The 26,185-nt window shown below is 39.7% G+C and overlaps 1 protein-coding gene across 1 annotated transcript in view; it reads right to left on the bottom strand.

The window, feature by feature from the left end:
* Window positions 1–26,185, bottom strand: part of LOC114943145 (uncharacterized) — a 234,488-nt gene that overhangs the window by 195,415 nt on the left and 12,888 nt on the right. Inside the window, exon 2 of the mRNA XM_085487919.1 lies at window positions 11,558–11,746. Within this exon, the coding sequence (XP_085344045.1) occupies window positions 11,558–11,746 (189 nt within the window). The remainder of the gene's footprint in view (window positions 1–11,557; window positions 11,747–26,185) is intronic.

Genomic DNA, 26,185 nt, shown 5'->3' with positions numbered 1-26,185 from the left:
TATCTCGCCGACAGATCGATTCTAATATATAAAAACTATCTCCCACGACGAGTTTCGCTCCTCGTTTCTTCGTCATCGCGCCTTCCTTTCCTTCGAATATTTCCGCGAATCGATTCTGCGTTCGCGGCAAACGACGATCGCGCGCGGTTGGTTAATCAGCGGTTAACGACGTCGCGTTATCGCTTTTAAGTACACGTTTGTCGCGCAGCGGCGCGGCCGTTTTATGTAAATGCCGTGTAATCGGGGACACGAACCGGCAATAACTTCATTACCGCCGCGAACTAATTGCGGGAAATTAGCGCGGGACTAATTGCGCCACGTCGACTGTGCCGCGATCGAGATTTAATCGATGTAAGGCGTATCGAAATGCCGACTTGCGTGGATAAAAGAAATTAAGAGCGCGAACGTTTCGAAAGGAAAGGGTAGTCCATCGCTTTTTCGACGCGACATTATTATGGTGTCTTCATCGAAGACCGTTGAAGGCTTAGTTTCGAGAGGATTTAAAGGTGTTCGGTAATTAGCGCGCGGCACCTTGCGCATCTTTCCTCGCGGAACATCGTGATAGATCATCGTTCCGATAACGTTAAGTATTCGTCAACGTCGAGGGCTCACAATAAACGCATATCGGAATTAACTTATCGTCGATCGCGAATTAAAACACCAGCTGACAGCACTTTGTGTAGTCATCCGAATTAATTTGGTCGCTAATAAAGGGTACCATTTTCCCCCGTGGACAAACCATCACCTAAAGACGCATCTTAATGTTTATCTCTTGCGTGCGTCACCGGAGCTTTTTGTTCCGCTTCAGAACAGATTTTATCATTATATTGAACACGCGCTTAAAATTATTAAACTATTCTCTTTCTTTCTCTTGTGAAAATTCATTTAGATACTATTATGAAGATAATAGCTTATAAGATTAATCTGAAAACTTTGAAGAAAAAATGCGATTGTAACACGAAGAAAAAGCACAGCATAAATCGAGACAGTTTCATCAAATTTTGAGCGAAGCAAAAAGAGATCCATCGAATGTTCCTTATATATATATATATCCTGCAAAAAATATTTATGAATACGTCGCGCCTCGATACGAAACACCGGCGAAGAAGGGAAAAGTGCATAGCGGTATATGCACATCGGCCGCGCGCATCTCGAATATATATACACATACGAACGCGAGTCGTGTGTTGCGAGCGACGCGAAGTCACGACCTACTAATGAATGATTATGCTACAATTTGCCCCGGGACGGCAGCTATCGCAATTTATTAAATTACAGTGATCCGCGCACCGGCTGGGATCCGGTAGTCGCGGGCTCGCGCGCGTCGCGTTTCGCGAGGATCATTTCCACCCGTCGATTTTCGATTTCGATTACACGAGACCGCGAGATCGTGCACGGCCCGACGCGAAATGCCCGGCCCGAGCGGTATATAACAATGGCATTCGCGACGAATGCGAAATGCCAGCCGAGGCTCTTTGCAATTTGCGATTATCTCGCTCGCTCGAGATAACAAATCCATCGCACTCGTTCATTTATATCGAGAGTGCTACAAGAATTCTCTTTGTCTCTGGTACCATCTCGGCCGACATTATAAAAATACATTTTCTATTTTATTACTAAATTTCTATTCATTAAATCTTGTTCTCGATATTACACAGATTATTTTTTAATGCAATATTGATTTTCGCTTCGATTCGAGCCTGTTTGTGAAATGCATTTCGAGCTACAAGTATCTTTTTAGGTGAGATATCGAGAGAGAGAGAGAGAGAGAGAGTTATCACTATTTTTCAATATTCCATGATTGCTATTTAATTAACATGAATCATTCATTTTATACAAATGTTAAGCATAATAGTAAGAGGAATTTTAATAAAATTAATAATGAACAAAAAATGCAGATATTACGAAAAGTCTCAAGCAGTGTCATTAATAAAACTGATTCTTCGCGAACGACTAATTATATCGTGAACTGCTAAGAGCTTAACATTTGGATAATAATACACATTTATTTTATTGATGCCGAAAACGCAAGATATCGCAGTTCAAATTTATCCAGTTGAAATAAGTTACCGAGCAAATGAAAGTTAAAAACCAGGACTTTATTACATGTTTTATTGCTCCTTAAATAATTGAGATTACATTATTTTTCTCATAATTGGATACCGCAAGGCATTTTTTTACAACGCAAAGCAAAAAATGCTTTGATTCATATATTACTGTATAATATAAAAAAAAATGCAAATTCTACGAAAACTATAACATAATTTCGTAAAATCTTTCGCTAGAGTACTTACAAATATTTTTAAAAAATTGTTTTACATATTGATAATCTTGAAATAGAATTACTGCATATTTGTATATGCTTATGCGATTGATTTCTCTCTTATAATCGAAATACATTGCTGCATAATGCAGCGTATCCGTCAATAATCATATTCAAGGACGTCGAATATTATCTCAAGACGACTAATATATTCTAAACGCGAGATTCCTCTCGGAAATTAATTCGCGCAAAAAACCGCTAATAATTAGTCAACCAAAAACATTGCAAAAGAATAAGCAAGACTAGAGGGAAAAAACGAGAGATTGTCGTCTGATGAGTTCTCTCATAAGAGAAAGAAACAGATAAAAACAAAGAGAGAGAGAAGACAGAACAGGATAATGGGAGAGAAGAATAGATGTGAAGCGCGGACGAATCGCATTATCGGAGGTATTTACGGGAATTCGCGACGGAATCGTTGCGTGTCCGGTGCCGATGCAGTCATAAACAACGGGGCCATTAATTTAGCCGCGAAGGATGCCCAATATCCTTCGGGAAGCCTCGGCGGCGATGCACCGATAGACAGCTAACGCGCGGATAAAATAAGCTTAGAGGCGTGAAATTGGCAGTAATTTTACAAGCCATAACGATCTACTAAATCTGTAAAATAATTAAGGGCGCAGATGTTTCTCCAGGACTACCATCGCATCTCTCCCGTATCCTTCTCTAAACTCCTCTCCTAACCGCTGCTACTATTACGGACCTCTCTGCTAGGATTCTTTTAGGAATTTCGTTTATCATATTTCGTTTCGCAAAGACGACAGCTTTTTATCGTTAGCGAACAAATATCTTTTTATTGATAAAAAAAGCTAAACCGTGATATATGATAAAAATGCATTTTTCGTCTTTCGGCGCGAATAAAAATTACGCGGAATAATTAAATGTTTCCCATATCCGATAATGAAAAATACGAACATTTACGTAACGCTTGGCCTTATTTAGTTCGGTAAAATGTCTTAAATTGCTGCACCGCGTGGCAATTTATGCGCGTATTACGTTTTAAACGGCACATACTTATGTATTTCAAATTTCGGAACGAAAGCGCGAGAGACGTAAGTATAAGGAGCGCCGTCGTGCTCTCAGCTGAAACGAGTAACCATACATTAATTCTGGCTTTATTAAATTTATTGCGACGCCGTAATTCGAGGGGCCCTGGACGCCCCTTATCAGCGCGAGAAGAGCGCTCCCCCTTTGCGAAATCTTTTGCATCGCGGCCTCGCCAATGCCTTGGGTTACTGTCCATGATGAGACGGTATGTACACCGTTCGGCAGACGTGACACCATTAATGATACGGCCGAAACCGCGAAGTTACGCTCCATCGGCGTGAGCTGGAAGCCGCCAGAGAGACCACCTCGAAAGATCGGTGCTCCCAATATTATCATACGTCCCCATTATGTTCCGTTTAAGACGTAAAATTTACGTGCGATTCAATTCTTAGTAAAAAGTAAGCTTAAATAATCAGTGAAAAATTAATTCTTTCGAAAAAAAATAACACAAGACAAAATAATAAGGATACTCGTCATTTACAGATTTAATAGATCGTTAAAGATCGTTTTAAAATAATAAGGAACTTATTATGTTATTTTTTTTTAATCTCGTATATGTGTTTTTCGTGGGAGACACAAGTGAAATAATTGAAGGACGATCGCGAAGTGATGTCACTTAAGCGAAGGAAGGGAAATACGAGGTGAGTACGAACGCAGAAGGAAGCGAATACAGACAGGTCGCTAACGATCATCGCGATTCTACATTCGCGTTCGTAAAAATGCAAAGAGCCGTTCTACTTCGCGATTAAACTCGCTCTCTCCCGCTCACGCAGGTGAGAGCCTCGCGTATATTCTTTGCCAGATGTATCTAGCTCGAACTGCTGCTGACGTATACACGCGTGATACAAGTGTGATCTGTTTATTGCCTTCCCGGCATCGGTTTCGTTTCACCGAGACTTCGACATCGTTAAACTCGTCCACCCGGGAAATAAAGATCTTTTATGCGCGGAAATGCTGCGCGTGCATTCTCCGCAGATTAATTTTGCCTTCTCAAACTCTGAAACGTCGCTCGTAAAGGAATGGCGTATGCTCTTGCTTCCGAGAATTAAAAGCATTATATGTCAAGTGCGATGTCGCTGATAATAACGTGAATCGTATATGTATGATTTGTTTAATAATTATGTAATAACATGAAATAATCGCGTGTGTCGTAATATTTTTACGAGGAAAAATTGTTGCTCCATTTAGTGACTGGAAAGGAATAGAATATCATACACGCAAATAAGAGGGAGAAAGAGAAATATAAAAAATCAGAGCGCCGCGGCGCCGTGCAACGCTCCGCGTATCGTTTCTCGGAAATAATTAACCGTCCGCGATAAAGTGTCTTAGGTTAATGAAACATCCTTTTGTGCGAGCCATGAAGGGACGCCTTCATAAGCAGGCGGCGACATCCAACGCAGCACGGCAAATGACTTATTAGCAAAGTGACTTCGGAGCCGCGCCGCAACTCCGGCCGCAAAAGAGGACAAACAAAATCGGCCGGTTATTAACCGCCGGTTGTCCGTCTTCGGACGACGTCCGTCGACGGACACGACTACCGACGTTCTCTTGCCTGGCATATCTGGTAGCTAGTATACATGCACAGGAGAGAACATACACTGTATGTCCAGGGACGGCGATCCGCTCGATTAAAAATAAATCCGCGACTACTTATTAGTCGAACTAAAACATCGAAAGATTCCTAATCTATGAATACTTCGAGATATCTGATCAGAAAAAGATGAGAAAATTTATTTTGATCATATTTTAATGTGCCAAATAATATAACATGTCTCTATGAAAAATTTCTCTTTTTTTTGTAATATAATTTAAATTTATGCCTCGCGCAAATTTGTGCTGAAGAAAAGTGGACGAGAAAAATCCGCAATTTTCGATCTAAATATTAATGAAAAATATTCTTTGAACTTTCATATATGAACTCTCTTGTTCTGTACCGAATCAACAATTATTTTCGAAACAAAAAAATCATAATCGGACAGTCGCGGCGAATTCGTCGAAGAAAGAAGAGCCGGCCCTGTGATCGAAGCCGGTACCGGTCAGGAACCTATTCAGGTCGTGGATGGCGGTTTACGGTAAGGTCCACGGGAAGATTGCTTATTAGGGAAGACGCGGAGCTACGGAATAGAAAGGCCAGTGACAATTTGATAGATTGAGCTTTTTGTCGTCACGGCTCCGTCGTCGTTAGGGCCGGCACCGATGAAATTATTGCGTTTTTTGTCCGTCACCGGTCGAATGCCTAATAATGAAGCGCATGCCATCTTATTTTGCGACCGATGGAGAGCGTTGCGTCGTGTTCTCATTCGGCTCTCGAAGAGGCTCAATATAAAATATTTTATATATAAGTATCCCCCTTTCCCGTAACTCCTAAACATTATTTTCTCGTTTTAAAAACTAAAAGCATAGACTACATAGAAATTTTGCAAAAATATATAATTTAAAAATAGTATAAAATAAATTAAATATTTTTTAGAACTTTTTTCCAAAAAAATATTTTATGACTTATATAAGATCTTATATCATTTTAATATTCTTGTACAATGTATAAAGCAAATTAAAGATTTTAATCACAAATATATATAGTGTAAAATAAAATAAAAAAAAACAAAGAAAGTAATACCGGAAGAAAATCTATTTATTGCTTTGCACAGAGTAAACGGAGATCGAAAGAGATGCGGATGTTTTCTCGTTTAACGATAGGTACTGTACGACATTCAATAAGCATCTCGTAAAGTGCGCTCAACAAATCTTACGGGCATTTTATTGCCGCGTAAATTAAGGCATACTGGAAAGAAGTTTCATAACATGCGGGAGCTCTGAACATCGAATCTGCATTTCTCTAACTGCAATATACAGTCTCAAACATAGGTCGCGTATAATGAATTCGTAGGATATCATTATGCAAATATGTCGTGTCGATGCAGATAAAAGTACCCTGATTGACTGCACACTAAAATAATGTCCCGTTTTAATAACATTCTTATTAACAATAAATTCAGTAATTTCAGTAATACTATCACTTTTTCACTATAATATATGTGAATGAGCTTTTACCATATATCTTTACAAGAAAAATGAAATTTTAATCTCTTGTTTTAAAGCTGAAACATATAATAAATATCGGCATCAATTTTCCATATAAAAAAATATGCGCAGAATCCTTAATTTTCTCACTATAAAAGAGTCTTTAATTCTGGATACGCATATCATTATAAAAGAGCTATATCATAACGAAAGAGCCTCTAATTTAGAACACGCTTATCGTTTAAAACGTTTATCGAAAACGCTTAAAGACACCTCGCGATAATGAAATCCATCCTAGAGAACGGTCCGAAGCGGATCCAATAAGCCGTCCAAAGCGCTAATTTACGTCGCGCGCACAAAAGAGAGAGAGAGAGAGAGAGAGGAAGAAAAAAAAGCCGTATGAGGTAATCGATGCGTGCTATGTATATACCGACACGTGCGTGTGCAGCCACCGCGCTCAATTGACGCTCGCGCTAATTTTAGAGCGCACCGCGGCGCCGCGCGCGAGCGAGATTAATCCCGTAGACGCGGTGAATTAAGGCCGATCCGTATCTTAAGGGCAGACACCGAGTTTGGTATGAAGGGCACGACGAGGCTGTGCTCGCGCGCGAGAGAGCCAACGATCTAATTAAGCGGCCGTACAATTAGATTTTGCCCCGCGGATGTCCCAGTTTAACACATCGCATATCGGTGCAATGCGATATATATATATATATATATGACGAGGAGGAGAAGAAGTTGCGAAACACATTGTATTTCGTACTTTGAAATTTTCGCATCGATCGTGACTATAGGTGTCGTAAATTTCGAGCAGGTTTCTGTTATCAATCAACCGTTGTCTGATTTGACGTTCTTGTTACTTTTAGTACGTGATTAAATTTTTACCGCTGAATAATTGATCTTTGGAGAAGAGAATGATATGATTCCAACCAGTCTTTAATTTTGAAATTTTTATTTTTCTCTATTATTAAGCTATTAAGAAAATGCTCGCATTAATAGCGGATAGTTATAATAACGTCAATCACGGACCGGTTTCGTATGATCGGCATTTAATTAGCGCATTCTCGTTATTTACTTACTACTAGTTAACTGCTTATCTCGAATAACGAGATTGTCGAGAAAGAATCTGTGTATTACTTTGAGATTTAACTTCAAGATTTTTTTCGTTCGTATCAATAAATTACTCAATTAAACAAAATGAATTAATCGTAATTAGAGATATCAAACTGGTTTCTTGACATGGCCAATTTAATCGACTATTCTCGTCATTTATTAGCCAATTCTCATTTATCAACTATAATCTTTTTTTGCATAAAATACATAATTTGCACATGTTTTTACTTCTAATTATCCTTTTTCATATGATTTTCGTCAATTGGTTTTAAACATTTATTAAAAATATTTTAACATAAAATCCATTAATATTAAAAATCATGGCACTTTCCAACATATATTACCTATGAAAATCTTGCAATGTATGGAAGAAATAGTGAGTGGTAGCTCCATTTTCGCGATTTAACCGCATCGATATCTCGCTAAAAGTATCGCGGTCGAAGCTGCTGGGCTCGTAACCTGGCCGCGCAATAAAAATTCGTTAGATCTCTCATATAAGATACATTTTTATGCCACTTTCGGGCGTGCGCGCATTTTATATTAGATATAAAATGTTTTCCGCGAGAGAAGTGCGTAGTATCTTATACCACGGTTGCACTTAGATGCTCGATTTAACTGAAGTGCAAGTACGCATAATAAAGAGTAGCTCGCGCTCTTTCTCTCCCTTGTACCCAGACGAATACCGTATATAAATCGCGCTAATAAAAGTAGGGAAAAAATACATAATATCTCGTAATATAACGCGATAATTAGATTTATTCTCGAAGAGTCGGGGGATCGTCCTGTGTAAAGCAAAATAATGGAAAATAGAGAGTTGAAGCAACAACACAGAGAGAGTTGAAATACTGCTACCGTTTCTATGTACCGAGATCGGAACTGATTCCTCTACACGGATAGTTATGTTACCCAAATCGAACTGTGCGGGATGGTTCGAGGGTTAAGGTTCGCTGCGTGCTTCGAATTTCAACGAGCAGCCGCGCGAGTATCTCTCTCTCTCTCTCTCTCTCTCTTGATCCTCCGAAATAAAATCACTGCGCGTTATCGCCGTTAACGATCCGGATAGAATATCGAGGATCGCGTAACCGCGCGCCGGTTTATATACCTCGGCACAGTCGCAATTTGCGCAGTAACTGTTTCTCGGAAACGGAACAATTTTTTTTTCTTTTCGCAGATGCACATTTATTAGCGCGACCGTGCGCGTCGATGTATTATTGGACGCATGGAAAATACATATATAACGTCCGCGAATAATAATCACCGCCGTGTTACGATTTTGCCTGACAAATGATTACAATAGGAATGTACGGCGAGATAATTCATGAGAGAAATAAAAATAGACGATTCGAGCGATCACATACGGTTTCCGCGCGTTGCTCGTAAATCTATACGAACGAAGAGAAATAAACCTTCAAATGACACCGTTCAATCTCCTTCGAAGCCGCTATTTATATCGAAAGCAAGTATTCAAATGTCAGTTGCATAATCTGCATATTTTATAAAAATTTCTGAAATTGTTAGAGAATTATCGCACGTCATTATAAAAGAATATTAAAATGTACTACTAATTTTTATGTACAAAATTAAAGCTTAAGCTTCTTCGGTGCAACTGCACAGAGAGAATTTTCTTTTAGAATTTACCCCGAAAATCATGGTACAATCTGATTAATATTTACCACAATAAAAATATTAATACTTATCACAATAAGATATAAAATATATTCGATCAATTTTATTATGTACATAGTAAAATTTATTATGTACGTATTAATATTTTTATTGTGGTAAATATTAATCAGAGAAATTCTTCTAAAATTCTTTCAACACCATATATTATCCCACGATTTTCAGGGTAAAAATTCTGAGAGAAAATTCTCTCCGTGTAGTTATTCGTTACATCTAAGCAGGCAGTTGCATTCCTAAACGCGTCGCAGTTGCCTCGCTGGTTCCGACGAAAGAGCTAATTATAATCTCGGACAAAATTATTTCCGATACCGGGTATGCACGTTGCAACCCATCATCGTGGGCTGGTACAAATTGCCTCCTTCGCCCACTCGGTGCCATCCTTAATCGCGGCACCTAGATCGATCATTCGGCGCGACCCGCGATCCCGCGCGATAATTAATATTCAGGCGTCGCGATTTACGCGACGTATGAATAACAATCGCGGTCGAGCAGGAGAAGGATAAAGACGGACCTCCCGGCACAGAGCGAGAGCCTCATATCCGCGAGATCCGGTCGCGTGGCTCTATTAAGCATCGCGTTTAAGTGACTCCGGTAACAGAGAAAGAGAGAGAGAGAGAGAGAATCATCGGCGCTAACGAGCGCGTTCTCTAACAAGGCCGCCCACGCGGTCTTCAGGGTTTCCGAGCCTCGCGCCGCAGCGGCGTCGTCGCCCGACGACTCCCACGACAGCATCGACGTGGCGTCACGCCAATCTTTTCCACGAAACACGATTGTTATTGTGACAAAACCGTAAATTGAATATCGATCGCCGGTGCCCGTAACTTACACGTTCGGTACATTTCTGTGCCATGTCACCGGCCGTTAACTGCGGAAATGAGTTCTACGCGATTTGGGTGACTGGGTAACGCGGGGACGGAACCGTCGACTCGGATTGGCTTGGTGTCAATATCGCGCGAGATAGATATAAGACAGTAAAGAGGAAGTTTTGACGGAAAGAAACGCAGTCCGGATTGTCACATTAATCTTACCTTATTTAAATTATTCCCAAAATCCTGTCTATGAATTCCGTATAATCAATGAATTATACTTTCGAGCATCAAATTCACATTTTAAAAAATTTGCGTGTCTATCTTTTTTTTTATAAGTTCGACAATCTTACGACATCATGATTTACTCGACTACGAGGAGGTAAAACACGAATTTAAAACATGACACGCCAGAGGAGAATCGTTCATTCGGGGTTAATAGAACGGAGGACACACCACGTGACACTGATCCACGACAGAGAAGGTAAAATCACGGTGTATAAGCACGTAAGAGAACTTGATTGTTTTCGTGCTAGACGCGTATTTCAGACTGGTGTCACCTGCAGACACGCTATCGCGACAAAATACTAGGTTCGCGGCGCAAATTACGCTCTACACTGACGACGGAACAGGATAGGATCGATATACGAATGACGATTGACCTCGATCGAAGGCTATAAAACTCACCGCCACCATTCGCGCGCGTGATACAAACATACCCATAATTTTAAATGAAATTGCTGCTCATTACGCGTTATTACCCGTTCGAAGAACAGTTGTACTTTTCAATTAAAATCGACGTTGCTTTTTGTCGCGCGGCAAAACTTCGCTCTACATAACTGTTCGCTATATCCTGCGTTCGCGAGATGCGCAAAACATCGAATCGTTCGCTTTACTACTTTTAATAGCGCGACATTGACAATGAGTATGCAAAAAAATATTGTTACGATACACGCGCGCGTTACGATTTTACGCACATATACAACTCGCGGTTTTGCAACAGCATAAAGTTGCGGTTAAATGAGTTAATAACAATCATAGTCGAGAATAATCGATGCCATTAACGACATTGTGAATTAATTAAAATCGCCAACGAGCAAACGAGTATTACTTACCGCGCGTATTATCGGCATTTAATTATTATTAAATAATTTAATAATCGATCGTATTTAAAATAATTGTTAATAATTTATAAAATCAATCTATCAAAATGTCATTATTCGCTTTTTTAAACAAATAATTGCAAAAAAAAGTTTTCCGTTTTTATTTTTATATATTATATATATTTCTCTATCATCATGTATTATGTCGTCTCATTACTAATTTTTAATATTCGCTATCTGTCATTCCTAATATTTTCTTACAATTTTTTAGACTGATCTCTTAAATATTCCCCTTGTTTCTAAATTTTTTACTATAAAAACACAGCAATATTTTTGGTTCAATAAAAAGTGTCGAATAGTTTTGACTCGGTTACTTGTAAGATCTGTATAATGGCAAGACTCCGTACAATTATTACAGTCTAGTTGGCAGGATCAAATCACAAATGATCAAACGTGTCACTCACCGTGCATATCGTTGGCGTCTGTCCATGAACTTTGTTGCTATTTGAAGGAGGCTCGGGCCCTTTCGGAGCATCCAGATGTGTCCGAGATGGTAGAGATGATGAAGTAGAAACGTTACTCGAATTTGGAACGTGACTCGTCGCTAGCGGCGTGCCAAGCGAAAGGTCTGGGCGGAAAAACCACGTAGGCCACTGCAACAGAAAAAATAAACCATTCTTATATTTAAAATATTTGCTTTCCTTGCATATTTATTTTGCGATAAAATATGCAAGTTTCCTAAAAATAAATCAGTCTATTTTGCGTGATTACAGATGCTTTTCTCTCTTATTATTAAATTAAAAATATATTTTCTTGTTAAAGAAAATAATGAGATATAAATTTTGGTGAATTACAATTTTATAACAAAACACTTTACTTAAAGGAAATTAATAAAAATCATTATTAATTAAAGTGATTGCAAGATATCGTTTTTAAAAGATTTTTATTTATTTTGTATTATTATTTTTTTAGAGAAGTCCAGATACACATATATAGAAAAAAAACAGAGAGATAAAACACGTATAACTATTCAATTTCGAATTATTCCAATTCAGAATCATATTAAGGATTAATGTATAGCTAACATTTCTTGCTGTTTTTTTTTCTTTTTTTGTTTTCAATCGCGTGTGTTATGGTATTTTCGGCACAAAAGGAATGAAATAATGTGAAATGACATGGTGATCTTGTCCGAAATGTCTCAGTGGCGCGATAAAGCCAATTGACTGCACGAACAGAAACAGAAATCGTCTGTGTTTGTCGATGTGTGGTTTACATGAAATTTGTTACGTCGGTAATTATTTTCTTAAGACTGCGTCCACATAGGCGAGGCTAGTTATAAATATATTCAACGTTTTACAGTCAACATTTAAAGTCATCATTTATTATTCCATTATTGTTTCAAAGTAAAATCATAATATCACGCTGTCATATCGAGATAAACAACTTTATTTAAATTTGGTTTAAAATTGTTTACGCAAGTGTGTGTTTAGTTGATTCCTTTTATTCTTCATACACAATATGTAAAATGTATATTAACTTCTTCACTTTGACATTTAATTCATGCCCTTCTCGACCATGCAATTAAAATGCGCGTCTATTCACATACGCAGTCTGAGACAGACTATATTAAGGCATTAAACTTTACCCGATAGCGATCTATAATCAAGCAATGCTTAAAGTAAATTATATGTCAGATGTATAGACAAAGATATCTATTTGCGACAAGATAAAGATATATTTATACCTCGCGACTCGGAAATTATTTATATTCTAAATTATCTGTAAAAAAAAGAAAAGTTGGAGCAAGTTCCTCTTAAAAGTTTAATTATATATGACTCAGGATATATTATCCTATTCTGCTTGTGAATAATGCGCGTTATAAATATCTAATCTGAGATTCTCTCGAGCACAATGAAGAGGTTAATAAGCGAACTCATCCATTTCATCCGTTTATTACTTGGCGATGTGCACTAAGGGCCTAAGGGGCCTACCTACCGTCGTTTCGGCGGATAAAGGTCTCGCTATAAGCGGAGCATTGGAGTGTCGCCGCGACTGAATATGAGCGACTCCCTAAGATAGATGACATAAGCCTCTGATCCTGCAAGAAGCGTACTCGCCGAGCGCGAGGTCGTCGCGCGTGTGGTCCATTGAAAGTGTTCTTGTAGAGGAACCTAACCGACGAGGCGAGGCGAGGCGCACAAACGGAAAGAGAGAAAAGGAGTCTGTCTTTCTCGCGCGCGATACTCGCGTCCCGTTCACCGAGATGCGTAAGGACTTTTTGATCGTCCTCGTCGGGGCCGCGACACGAATTCCACGCGATTAATCGCGGCCGCGTGCGCGATTCGATCCGCCTGTGTACGTCCTGTAAAAACAGCCTCGCTACCAGAATTATCACTCGTCGTAGCGCGCTGCTCTCTCGCGAATTTTTGCGGACATTCTTTTCTCACTGTCTCGAAGATAAATGAGTTTTCTCCGTAAAACAGAAAGAGTTCGATCATTTATACCATCTCTGTCAAAGTCCAATTATTCGCCGATCGTGTGTATCGATATAATATTTTTTTTTTTTTTTTCGTTGAACTTCTGTTTATATCGTGGAAAATCTTACGTCACGCCGTTGCCGTAACACACCGTGTGTTTTAGTTATTTTCGTGCCGGAAGGTTTGGCATCAGCACCATCATCCACTATTGGTCACGAAGCAGTGTGGAAAGTTAGTAACAGGCGGGGGTGGGACACGGGAGGTAGGAGAAAACGATTTCAGGGTGGTCTGGCGAATGTCTCTTGTCGTTGGCTAGCGGGAGTTAACGCCAAAACCGAAATAACAAACTCCTAAAGTCCGTGAGTTAACGCGCTACTTCGCGCCCAAGTTTTGACGTTTTGACGCACGTGATATTTTCTGTTTATCATAACGGTGGTCCTTGCAACCGTGGAATTAACTCGACGTCGATGTGTGATGATTTTCTCTTAAATTCTCAAATCGAAGAGTATATCTTTAAATTTTTTAAATGCGATATCTCTCCTCGATATCTTTCCATCTCACATTTTTCGAAGAAATAATAATATTAATATAATTTTAAAAATATATTTTGATTAAAATTTTAAGGCTTAAATGTCTAAATATCTAAGATCAAACATTAGTAATTTGCGATGAATACTAATTATATTTTTTTTTTGTTTCGTGCAGAAAAATGAAAAATAAAAAGAATTGACTGCGAAAATATATCGTAAAAGCCGTGATTAAAAGTGTATTCAATGACTCTATAGAAACGTAAGCATTGGAGCAGTCGGGATGTATTTTATCTCGGTGTACGCGATGCGAAGTATTATCACCATTTTTTTCCATGCTAGCATGAGAGTAGTATGGTATTCGCGCGAGCAAGCCGCGTGTAATATCGAACGAACTATTTTTATACGAAACATGGGATGTGCTCTCGAAAAACGCGGCGCGGTATTCTCCAAATTCCACGCTGGCGAATCATCGTTCAGACTCTCTGGCCATGCGCTATAATATATATCTGCCGAATATTCCGTTTTTCGACGAGAATATCGGATAAAAAAATTCGTCGTCGCGGAAGAAGCTATTCTATATTAACAATTAAAATAGATATTTTCAAGAGAAAATTTAATATAGCGTGTCAAATTCCGGACTACTCTATTTTATAATTTTATTATAATTGTTTATAAAACTATATTTTCTATATAGAGACCTATATAGAAGATTTCTCGTAAAAAATGAATACTTTAATTTAAAAATATCATATGTTTTCAAGGTAGAATATAATAACCAGTCTTAAAATTATATAGTATAACTATGATAACATAGTATAACTATGACTATTAGTACTATGACATAAAACTTGTTTCTTCTATTCCTGCACTGGCTGTGCACATTGGTGCAATAAGTTAGACGAGTATATTTTGTCTCACTGTAACTTATTGCAGCAGTGTGCATAATTCAACCAGTGCGGGAATAGAAAACAACCTATAGCGTTGTGTGCGCGTTAAGTTAAAATTGTCTATAAGACATATATAATATATAATTGAGAATCCCACTTGATGGCGCAAAAGCCTGAAGACAATTTGTGCTTTTTATGTGGTGAACGAAAAAATTCCCATAGTCACGAAATGTCACACGTTCGTGACAAGGAACGTGACTCGAATCGACTCTTTCTCTCTCTTTCTCTTTTTCTCTCTATAATCACCAGGAATTTCTCGCAACTCAAGGAAGCGAGAAGCGAGAAGCCGAGATTCCTTAGACGCGTTTTATCAGCAAACAATCGGCTTTTGAAAAGAATATTTTGTTACACCGTACAAAGGATGAAATTACGTCAATTTGAAGCTTATATCATAACTTCGTTGTAGCACGCATTTTTGAAAAGGAAAATAAAACAGATTGAACAACTATTATAATAGTTACAACTGGCAATCATGTGATACAATCTTTGCGGGTGAATTTGTGACTCGAAACGCCGCAAAAACCTGTTTCTAATTTCTAATTCAATTCATTCCGCAATAATAAATGGCAGTGACGTGAAAGTTTTTGCGGTCGTCGTGCGAAATGATTTCCGAATGTCTTTGTCCTGTACCGCGTATACAAATGAAATAAACATCGTCTACACGCGTGCGTTTTCTCTCTCGCAGATCACGAAATGCCACGAATATAGCAAATTCCATAACACAAAAAAAGAATACCGAAGAATGCAGGCTAACTATAAAAATGTATTTTTCGAGAGCGTTCTATGTTGTCACGCAAAGTTGATATTCATTTAATCCTTATAATGTCTCTTCGCCACAAAAAACCTTTCCACTGCAGACAGATCAATTATTATATTTGTTAATTGAATATTTATTCAAAATATTATTAATTAAATTAAATTTACAAAATTAAAGAAATAATTTCTATATTATTACCTTACATTCACTAAATATAATTTATTAAAAATAATATATATATTATATACGTTATTATTTATTGAATACAATTTATTAAAAATAAATTAGTCACTGCACAGAATCTTGATTCGACAGTAGAAAAATTCTCGCACACACTTGAAGCGTATCGAGAGACCTTGCGCGGCAATTTATCAGAATTTCACGCGAGCCACGAGAGGATCGCTTTGCGATTTTCCACGCTTACTCGGGAAGTGACATTATTCGCGCTGCGCGTCGAGCAGCCGGAGCCGCGGAGATGAACGGCTCGAAATTTCCAGAGCCCGAAGGCCGCTACTCGCGTAATGACGAAGTGAGGCCGGCCCCAGCGAGATAAACACGAGTCCGGACCGCTTCATTAACGAGCGGCCCGGAAGAAAGCCCCGACCGAGTGCGTGTATCTATACGTTTAACGCGCGCATGTAATATGCAAGCATGTATTGCGCATATATTACGTTACGAGTGGCGTAATATACGAACACAATCTCCTCTCTTTCTCTCTCTCTCTCTCTTCGCGGACAATGACGACGACAACAACGAGGATGAAGACGACGATGGTCGTGTGCGGATAATGGCCGCCATCGTTAAAACGTTGTACCGCAAATGACTGAATAACGAATTTATGCTTTCCTGAAATTCTCGTGCGGCGAGATCGTCTCTCTCTCCCTCTCACTATCGAGCGAGGACACGACGCTGATGGAGCATCCACCATCTAAATTATAGAGAATTAACGATCCCCGAAGTAAAGAGCGAAGCTTATTTAAAGCGTTTATTTTAATAGAATTTCCATGTGAGATTTCTCGAAAAATTACGAAAACATGTCTGACATCGAGAGAGAGAGATAGGCGTCTTAAAGATCTCTCGAGTATTTCAAGTATTTCGTACACATTTCAAAGAAAATGAGCGACTCCCGCACAAAGTGTATCCTCCCGTTCGCCCGACAAATGTAGTAAATCTCGAGTAGCGGTGCTTATATCCGGATGTAGGAAATCTCGACGTCATACTCGATACTTTGGAGCGCTTCGCGCCGGGGAATAAGTGAAAATTATGGTAGCTCGTCCCTCGGGCAGGGTGTTATTCGGCCTAGTAGTCGAACGACATGCCGTTACGAACGAACGAACGTCGGCTATTTCGGAGGCACCGCGGCGAAGTCTAATCACGCGTTTCACCTATACGAACATTACACTTACGTCAGCGCGATATCTCGCGACCAAGTATCAATTTCGTAGGCGACACGCTACCGCGAGCGCGCCGCGGGATAACCCGTGCCGTAAAAGCGCCGAGAAGTTCAGGCTCGTGTACGACCTATGCAAATGTACGACGGGCCGTATATGTATTTATGCGCGCTCATCCTCGACCTCCGGCGCGCGCGAGAGAGAGACGAGCCTCCGAAAGCGGACCCGATCGATCCTTCCGCGGGCGTTGATAACGTGGTCGATGCCTCGCGCGCTCGTAAAAACGTTATATTAACTTGGATTTACAACGGAATTATATGACAAACTCGAGAGTAAGTGCACGCCGATACAGTGTAATAATAATAAATCAATTAACTTTTTCCCTCGAAAATTTATGCATAAGCGAGCCTTTAAACGCCTTTATTTTATACATATATATAATAGCTATGTATATATATATTTTACAAATAAAAAATATATTTTTTTTATTTTATAAATATATATAAATAAATTTTTATAAAATACTTGAAATGCTATTTCAATTTCCTATACGCGTTCATAAGAAAACCACGACGGTTTCCAATAAAAAGTCTAGAGGGTCTATAATTAACGCGTTTAACGAGCTCAAGTTTAACTCTACATTCCGCGCCGACATATGTGCGTTGATTTAATTAAAGCAGTGCGATTGTCGCTGGAAACACGCATTTTCCGCGGCGCGGAAAAAAGTGCGCGCGACGCTAAACGGCCGGCTAACTGCTCTAATCTGATGAGAGGGCCCCGTGCTCAGACGGTGTGACATCGGCGTGTCATGTCACAGTCTCGTGACTTCGCCCAGGCGACATCCCCGCGCAAGGGGGACAGAAGGGGGGGAGGGGATCGCGCAATCCGCGCATCAAAGAGCCGGCGCGTGCGACACGCTATGTTGCCGCCCACTTCGTGTCCCGTAATTGCCAGCGACAAAACGATCGGCGCGGCGCGCGCGCCATAACGTGACGACAAAACGCGTTCCGTCATGCCACCGGCAAAGATAAATAGAGAAAGTGAGAGGACGAAGGAGAGCGCGCGGGGGCGCGTCATGCCGACGAATTAAACCGCGGAGACACGCGGTCGCGAAATTCCGCGCGTCATGTTTCATTACGCTCCCGCTCCAAGTCCGAGGACAATTTATGTACGTAAGGCAAAAAGCCGCTTCGCTATCCCGGTTATTTCTCTTGTCCGCACTCGTCCGTCAGAGATGCGCCACGAAGACGTCCGCGTTTGCTTATTGCTCATTTTACACCCTCTTATCATTTCTCTCTCTCTCTACAACACGTATTTCCATGTTACATCTCTTAAGATCCAGTTTCGTCCGCGTTATGTCATTCGTATATCTACACTGCAAAATATATTTGTGTGAAATTACATCATTATGCTGGGTGTTTTCGATCCAGCATAATCATGCAATATTGCTACTCATATATGTGGAAGATTGTAGATTTTATGTAATTACATATGAAATATATTCTTCTATATTTTCAAGTTTAAAAATATTCCACTGGAATATGGAATTATACATACGAAATGCTAGTAATGTATAAATGTTGATTGATAAGATAAAGTATTAAATTTAAAATTACAAGTGATATTTGTATAAAACTAGTAATTTTACATTAATATGTATTTTCACTTTCAAAAATATAGAGAAAAAATTACAGTGATAATTAATTTTTCCCAGTTTTGAACAAGTAATTTCCATGTAAAAGAACAGAAATTTTTTTCAGTGCATCTAATGTCATCGTATTCTTGTCGAGACTTTGCTCCGCATGGATTTTAATGATATTAATTGTCTTTTAATATCTTTTAACTATACCTATATAGGATAGACAATCGAGTTTCAATTTTCTAATCGTTACGTGGATTAATAATTTAATTTCAATGCAAAGGCTAATTAACATATTGAAAGAGTACCGTGCAGACTCCGTTTCCTTTTCAAAGATCTGTCAAAAAGATACACATGTATACGTGGAAAATTACATGCTGCGTGCGAATACAATTTCTTTCTGACAAATATACTCATTATCGCGTTTAATTGACTACTTTACCGATCGTATATGTAATTAAATACAGTTGGTTTTTACATTTTACATACGTGGATGGAACAGGTCGTGTTCCGGTTATATGTATAGTACCGGCCATGATAACCGTCATGACATTCAGTAATGTTAAGGATACCGATTAATGTGCTGTTAGTCGGAGATGAATTCCGCTCGATAAATGCCGCGACACACTCCCGTAGTTGCTACGTAGTAGACACATCTTTTCTCGTATACAAGTCGGACCACAACGCGCATAGGAGAAAAAAAAAAGAGTTGCGCCGACGTCTATCCGTCCGTGGTTTAGATGCAATCGCTCGCGGGAAAAACGCAGGAAAATAGACAGGTTGACGCGTCTCTCGCCGCGGAACATTGTAATTACTCTCGGTGATTTGCACAGGCGTATGAGAAAATTCTTAGCGCCAACACCGAGCCACGCTTCGCCTCGTCATCTGCGCGCGAACGCAATCTCGAAGGGAGGATATACTCGCGCAATGAATCACGTGCGCAGCTTCGTAGAAAATGTGCGCTGCGTAGAAAAATTCTTGCGTAGCTTATTCGTGAAAATGGGTACCGATTTCGCGATTTACACGAGTAGCGGGAACACGCAACTTTGTGTTGAAATGTTATTAACGGGACTTCTGCAACGGTGATTATATATGTATACATCTATCTCTTGTGCTGGATATTAATTGTAATCAACACGTAGAGAGTTTCTATATTTTCCTCAGTCACATATACATAAATTATATTTATTACTATTTTATGCACGTATATTGTATATATTTTATCGTTCTAGAATACAAGATGACTCATATATAACGTTCTTCCCTGAATATTTTCGATAGATATTTCCTTAATTTACCATCTTTTCTTTTTTTATATTTTTTTTATCTTTATTTTTACATATTTTCTTAGAAAAAAATCTTTAATTCTAGACTACATAACTGACAATCTTCTGCACTTATTTCTTTTATTTTTATTAAAGAATAAAAAATTTCCTTCGTCTGTATTACACGAAATTATCTTAAATTTACCACACGACTCACTAATAATTTAATACAAATTTTTCTCGACGATTGATTATACCCTTTATTCACTATCAAACCTAGAAAATGCGTCGTGTTCCGAAGCGACCGCCCAGCACACGTAATTACAGCTCGCCATTTTTCTAAGGAAAGGAGGGACCGCTGACTTCTGTCAACGACCTATCGACTATAAGCTGAATAATACTGACGTATCGTCCCCTCGTCACGTAGCATGATGGCTTAAATAAAAAATACGTTAATGTCGTGGTAAGCAAGGAAGCCACTGATGGCAATGACGGATTCGCGGTAGGGAAAAGCCATTGGCATTCCTCCCTCGCGTGTATACGCGCGCCTTTATTTGCTTTTTTTTTATAGAGTACATATTCGTACCGCGAATAAAATGTTGGGGAAAATGGCAACGAAGAAACTTCTATACCATAAAATTAATTTAAAAAATAAATTTAATTTGGAGAAATAATAAATATCTAAAGATATATCCTTCTGCGTGCAAAATAGAAGAAAAAAAAAACGACGCTCAAGAGCGCCAGAAATACGAGCTTGAGCTTAAAAGGCATTTCATTCTCTTCTCAAACGTATACTCGGTAACTAATTGCGAGTGTATGTACATATATCCGGGTGGGCGTGTACGACGTGCATGCATCTCGTGTATACCGAGGACGATTCTTCGTGACGTCGCTCCCGCGGTTTTTAAAGATGTCAGAGCCGCCGGTTCTTCGGTCTCAATTAATTGCGCACACGAATTATGCGCGCGGACAATGCTATCGGGAATCTCGCGAAACCCCTGTGGGGCACGACGCGACCACACGCAGCACGCATTAATTCCTCTATTACGGGCATTGTAGGCCCGTGTATATCTACCCGACGTACGCACCGTTATTGCGTATACGCCATGTATCCGCCCACAGACGTGGTATCGGATATCCGAATTCACGATCGTCGTTGTAATTCCGTTAACGAGTTGTCTCCTCGTCTCATTACTACCACAATGTAAACAATATGATGGAGAAAAGGAAAGCTTCATAAAACCAAAAAATATTTGCTTCGGGTACGAAGCATTTATAAAATCTGTATATTCGTATTCGTAAAAAGAATTTTAAAAAGATTATTATTTTACGTAGATATATATATATATTCCTATCGTCATATCTCTGTGAAAGAAAAAAATAATTAACAGAGCGCAACCGATAAAATGTCGGAGTGACCGGCATGTGCATTGCAATTCGGCTGTTATTGTGAGAGAGTTATTTTACGACACAATGGTGGAAAATCTGCCTGTAACTCATGCTAATGGCGATATTACGAGCGCCACGGTCCATCATGAATAACACCGCGCAACGATGTTGTCGAGTATCGAACCAATGCGACGTCATTGTAGCTCCGCCGTTAACGAGCTGGCCTCATTGTTATCTCATCGAGTTTTCCGATAACCACGTGATCTCAATAGGCGCGCGTTACCCTCAAAACTCCGTTTCGTTGATACCACCAGGTGCAGCTGATCGCGTTATCGATACGTATTAATGAACGTCGGGATTCTCGACACGAAATGTGTATCGAGAACAAAATACATTTTTATTCATCCGAATGTCGGTAATCATATACGCGTTATTTTATTTTATTATTAATATATTCACAATTCCAAATGTTTAGATTTGATATATATGAAAAATCTTCCAGGTAATTTTTCTTTCCATTAAGGGGATCCTATAAGCTAACCTAAGTTTCCTTCCTGTTTTAGCGACAAAATGTGAGATTAGATAAACTATTATATAAATCCTATTTATTGGCTATACGGATTGTTTTTACCTGAAATTGGAACGTTTCGCTCTTTGTTAATATTAATACTTTAATTTTTTAATATTAATACTTTAATTCTTCGACTCCTCAAAGACGTTTAGGATCGCCTTAACTCGCTCGTCTGTTTAAACGCAGGAAAATTTCGAATTTGCCAAGTGGAACTTTAATAATTTCGAATTTTCAATGTGGTAACTCGGTCAAGCGCTACAGCAAGTTATACATCTTGGCGAGATGTAAACGATGCAAATGCTGACTACCTGTTGAGAGACGACCGCGAGCGGGAAGAATCGCAAACGCGGAAAGAGAACCCAATTAAAGCGCCGAACGCGTCCTAATTAACTCCTCAATTACACGGTTCCCCTCTGATTTCGGGCAAACAAAGAAGGTAAGCCGGGTCACCCGTCGAAGAGTGTATTTCCCCGTTTCTCTCTCCCGCCACCCACTCGACAAACCACCCCTTCTACCTACCCTTCCTCCCTTGGACCTTGTGTTCTACCCTACGCTGGTACCTTTCCGTACATCGGTCCCCTCAACCTCCTTCCCCCGAGGGCTCTAGGTACACATTATAATTGCGCATATTAAAATGGCGTCACGACTGCGCCAGCCATCCATCTAGCCAGCCGGCAAGCCAGCCATCTTTAATCAATAATGGAGCATCAGGGACCATGACAACAGATACCCTTTCCCGGGGTTTCCGTCTCGTGGACTCTCTTCCTCCCTTCTACCTCTAGGCAAGGGTTTGGCAGTCTTCCTCCTCGAGCTCGGATACATTCGCGTCGTGTTACATCCCTCGACCACCCTTGGCCCTTCTCGTCTATCGACCCCAAAAGTCCGTGAAACTTGACGAAATCGTCTCATCTTGAATGTCCTCGCGAGAGAAGCCTCGATTTTCGGCGCGTTGCTAAAACTCAGAGCGAGTTTCGCGCTTGATTATATACGATACTCCGAAAGACAGTTTTTGTTCCTAGATAATAAAGATATGCTATCTTGTCCGAACTCCCCTGCGGACTTTCCCACATGAAGAGCGCGCTTCGAATATTGACTAGCCGAGAAGGCAACGGGCGAATTATAACTTTGCAAGAAAATGATCGCGAGAGAGAGAGAGAGAGAGAGATAGAAGAAGATGATGGTGTCTCGCGTGTGCGAAACAAACAGACGCCAACGACGACGCTTTCGCCACATGAAATATTGAGCCGGCGGTAACAGTTGATTCTACCGCATTACCGTAATAAAGCAATGTAAATACATGAGAAGGGACACGGGGATATGTTCAGGCTGGTCGAGAAACGAAGAGAGGCCCCGGTGTGGAGAAGAGAAGCTCTCCAAGCGGAACGATGCACGGCCGGGCACGTGCGAAATGTACACGCGTTTCCTCTCACGCATCGTATCGCCGAGCCCTACATATGTATATATATATGTATGTGACTGCGCGTGTGTACGCACACACATACATATATATATATATATATATATACACGTGTCGCGTGCTATGGCTAAGCTCTCGCGTGTACGTTCACGGCCATCGATCGGCCGTCAAGCCGTACGCACCTGTCAACGTGTCATTATACGTCCGGTACTTCTGTTTTGTGCGCCGTGACACTCCGTGAAAATGACGGTCTCGGCTGACGCACAAGGATGTATTACACGGCCTATTCACGCGACGCTAATAACGAGCGGGATTGTAATAGAGAGCCGCGCATTTCAGCCTGGATTCAATCTGTTGTTGCGCCATTTAAAGGCCCACTTTTGCCCCGCCATTATATTTATGACGTTCGCTCTCGTGACAGCGAACGTCGTGAAAAAGAGGCTCGAAATTGTACGTCATGTTCCATCGACCGTAATTTTGTTTTGTTAGAATCAAGCATGATGGATCTTCCGAGTCACGCGTAAACGGCAATAATTCATTTCCTTGTTACTTCTTTATTTCATTTTCTCCGTTTTTATTTTTTGAATCGTTATAATTATTTTAAATTAACTTAATGTGGAATTAATTATGCAAGCAGTTCTAGTGAAATAATATAATTTTCATCTTACGAAACATAATTAATACCTTTAAACAATTAATGTATCTCGGGACAAAAATGAGTAACTTTCACATATAGAATTACATTATATATGTGATATGGTTTACATATTATTGTGTGGAAATATTTATTGTTTTATTACAGTTACTTTGTTACTTTTTAATTTTTTAATTTTCTAATAATTGTCATTATTATTATTGTAGCACTTGATAAGAACCGAAACCCATGGCCGAAACGTCGTGAATATTAAATAAATATCACTTAATTTGCCAGAGTTGATTGATTAAATTATTTTTTAATTTTCATCTGGTGTGACTTCAGAGTTTTTACATCTTTTCTTTCACATATATTTCTCGTCTGTTTCTACGTCGAAGATAGTTCTCGGAGCGACGACGCGTCGATTCCGTTCTCGTCGCGAATTATATCGAAAAAAATAATACGTACGCTCGGTATCCAGCGGCGATGCCGGTCGAACGAGTCAATCGGATGAATCCAGCGGCGCGGCTCGCGCGCCAGAGCAAGGGATACGAAATTAATAGTGTCTATACGCGGGAACAAGACGAGAGCGAGGGCATTATCGTCCCTCGTTTGGGCATTGGGAGCGTGTAAAGGCATGATGCAGAGCCGAAGCGGTCCAGCTCAAAGCGACGATCCACCATTGCCGGACACGCCAGGGGCGCAACAGCTTGATACATCGTTACACGCTGTTCCTTCCATGTGCCCTTCTGCAACATCTCTCCCTTCGTTCTCCCTTTCTCCTCCCTACTGTTTCTCTCTCTCTCTCTCTCTCTTATATATACATATATACGCTCACACCACCTCTGCTGCTGCATCTCCGTTGTCTCGTTCCCGCTGTATCGCGGTGCGCCCTGTGTTGTTCCCCTTGACCACCCCCTGCTCGAGCTAAACCCAAAGCCGATGCCGACGCGACTCTAATACGATCTCACGATCGACGGCATCGTGCGAGCCGTAAAGCTCGGTTTGCAACGAGAGAAGAGGCAGCCGCCTACGCGACCGGTTGATCTTTAAATCGCGCCGAGCCGAGTCGGTGTAAAAGCGTGCTCGTGTTTTGCATTCGAGATCGAGATGAAAAATCAGAACATTTATCTTAATTTTGTATTTTTTTTAATAATTATATATTTGAATGAAAAAAACTTACACAATACAAAAAATATAATACATACTTTTTTTTTATTATGTTCTATGTAAGACATCATGTATAAGATGTTACTTAATTTTTATCTCTCAATCGAATAAGAATGAGGTGGAATTCTCATAACACCTAAATGCACGTGCGACTACGTACATAGAAGAATCTTTTCGTCTAGCGAAGAATGCCGTGCACGTAGAACCGGTTGCCGAAGAACGCGAATCCCCATCGGACGGTAGTCGCGAGATGCGAGAAATTACGCGAGAGAAAAGGAGAAAGAGAGAGAGAGAGAGAGAGAGAGAAAACGATGCGAGTGAAACGGTGACACGGGCACGTATTCAGGAAATATACGAGACAGGGAATGACTGCTGTGAAGTTAAAGGCGATCACACACAGAACCATTCGCGAATTTTTCTTGTGTCTGTTTTATTGTGGATTGAAACTTGCAGTAAAAAAAAAATGAGAAAATGAAAGAATCTACATGTATGTACAGATATGAAACTTTTTCATATTTTCAATATTAAAATTATACATTTTATGTACAACCATGTCGAGCGTGTAGAAAAATTTTTATTTAGGTAGGCAGACATCTTTATAATTTATTTAGCCATCCGGAAAAAATATTTTATACTCTTCTCATTATCGATACTAGAATCCATTAATGAACTACAAATTAATTGTTAAATTAAATCAGCGTGATTGACGTTATGCTGCAATATTTATGATATTTGGCAATGATTATATTATGCACTTGTTTGCATTTAATTACGGTCATCATATTTTCTGAGAGAAAATAAAGGACAAACCTAAAAATTTTTAGTTTTAAAGCTTTTTGTTTCAACATATTTCCAAATTAGTTTACGACCAAAGTAGAGATTAATCAGCAAAAAAATTCTGTAAC

Source organism: Nylanderia fulva, unplaced genomic scaffold, assembly GCF_048542155.1.
Source record: "Nylanderia fulva isolate GAGA-0341 unplaced genomic scaffold, ASM4854215v1 Scaffold11, whole genome shotgun sequence".
NCBI classification, from domain to species: domain Eukaryota; kingdom Metazoa; phylum Arthropoda; class Insecta; order Hymenoptera; family Formicidae; genus Nylanderia; species Nylanderia fulva.
Note: the sequence above shows the minus strand (reverse complement) of the source record. Positions and strands in the feature narration are given on the sequence as shown.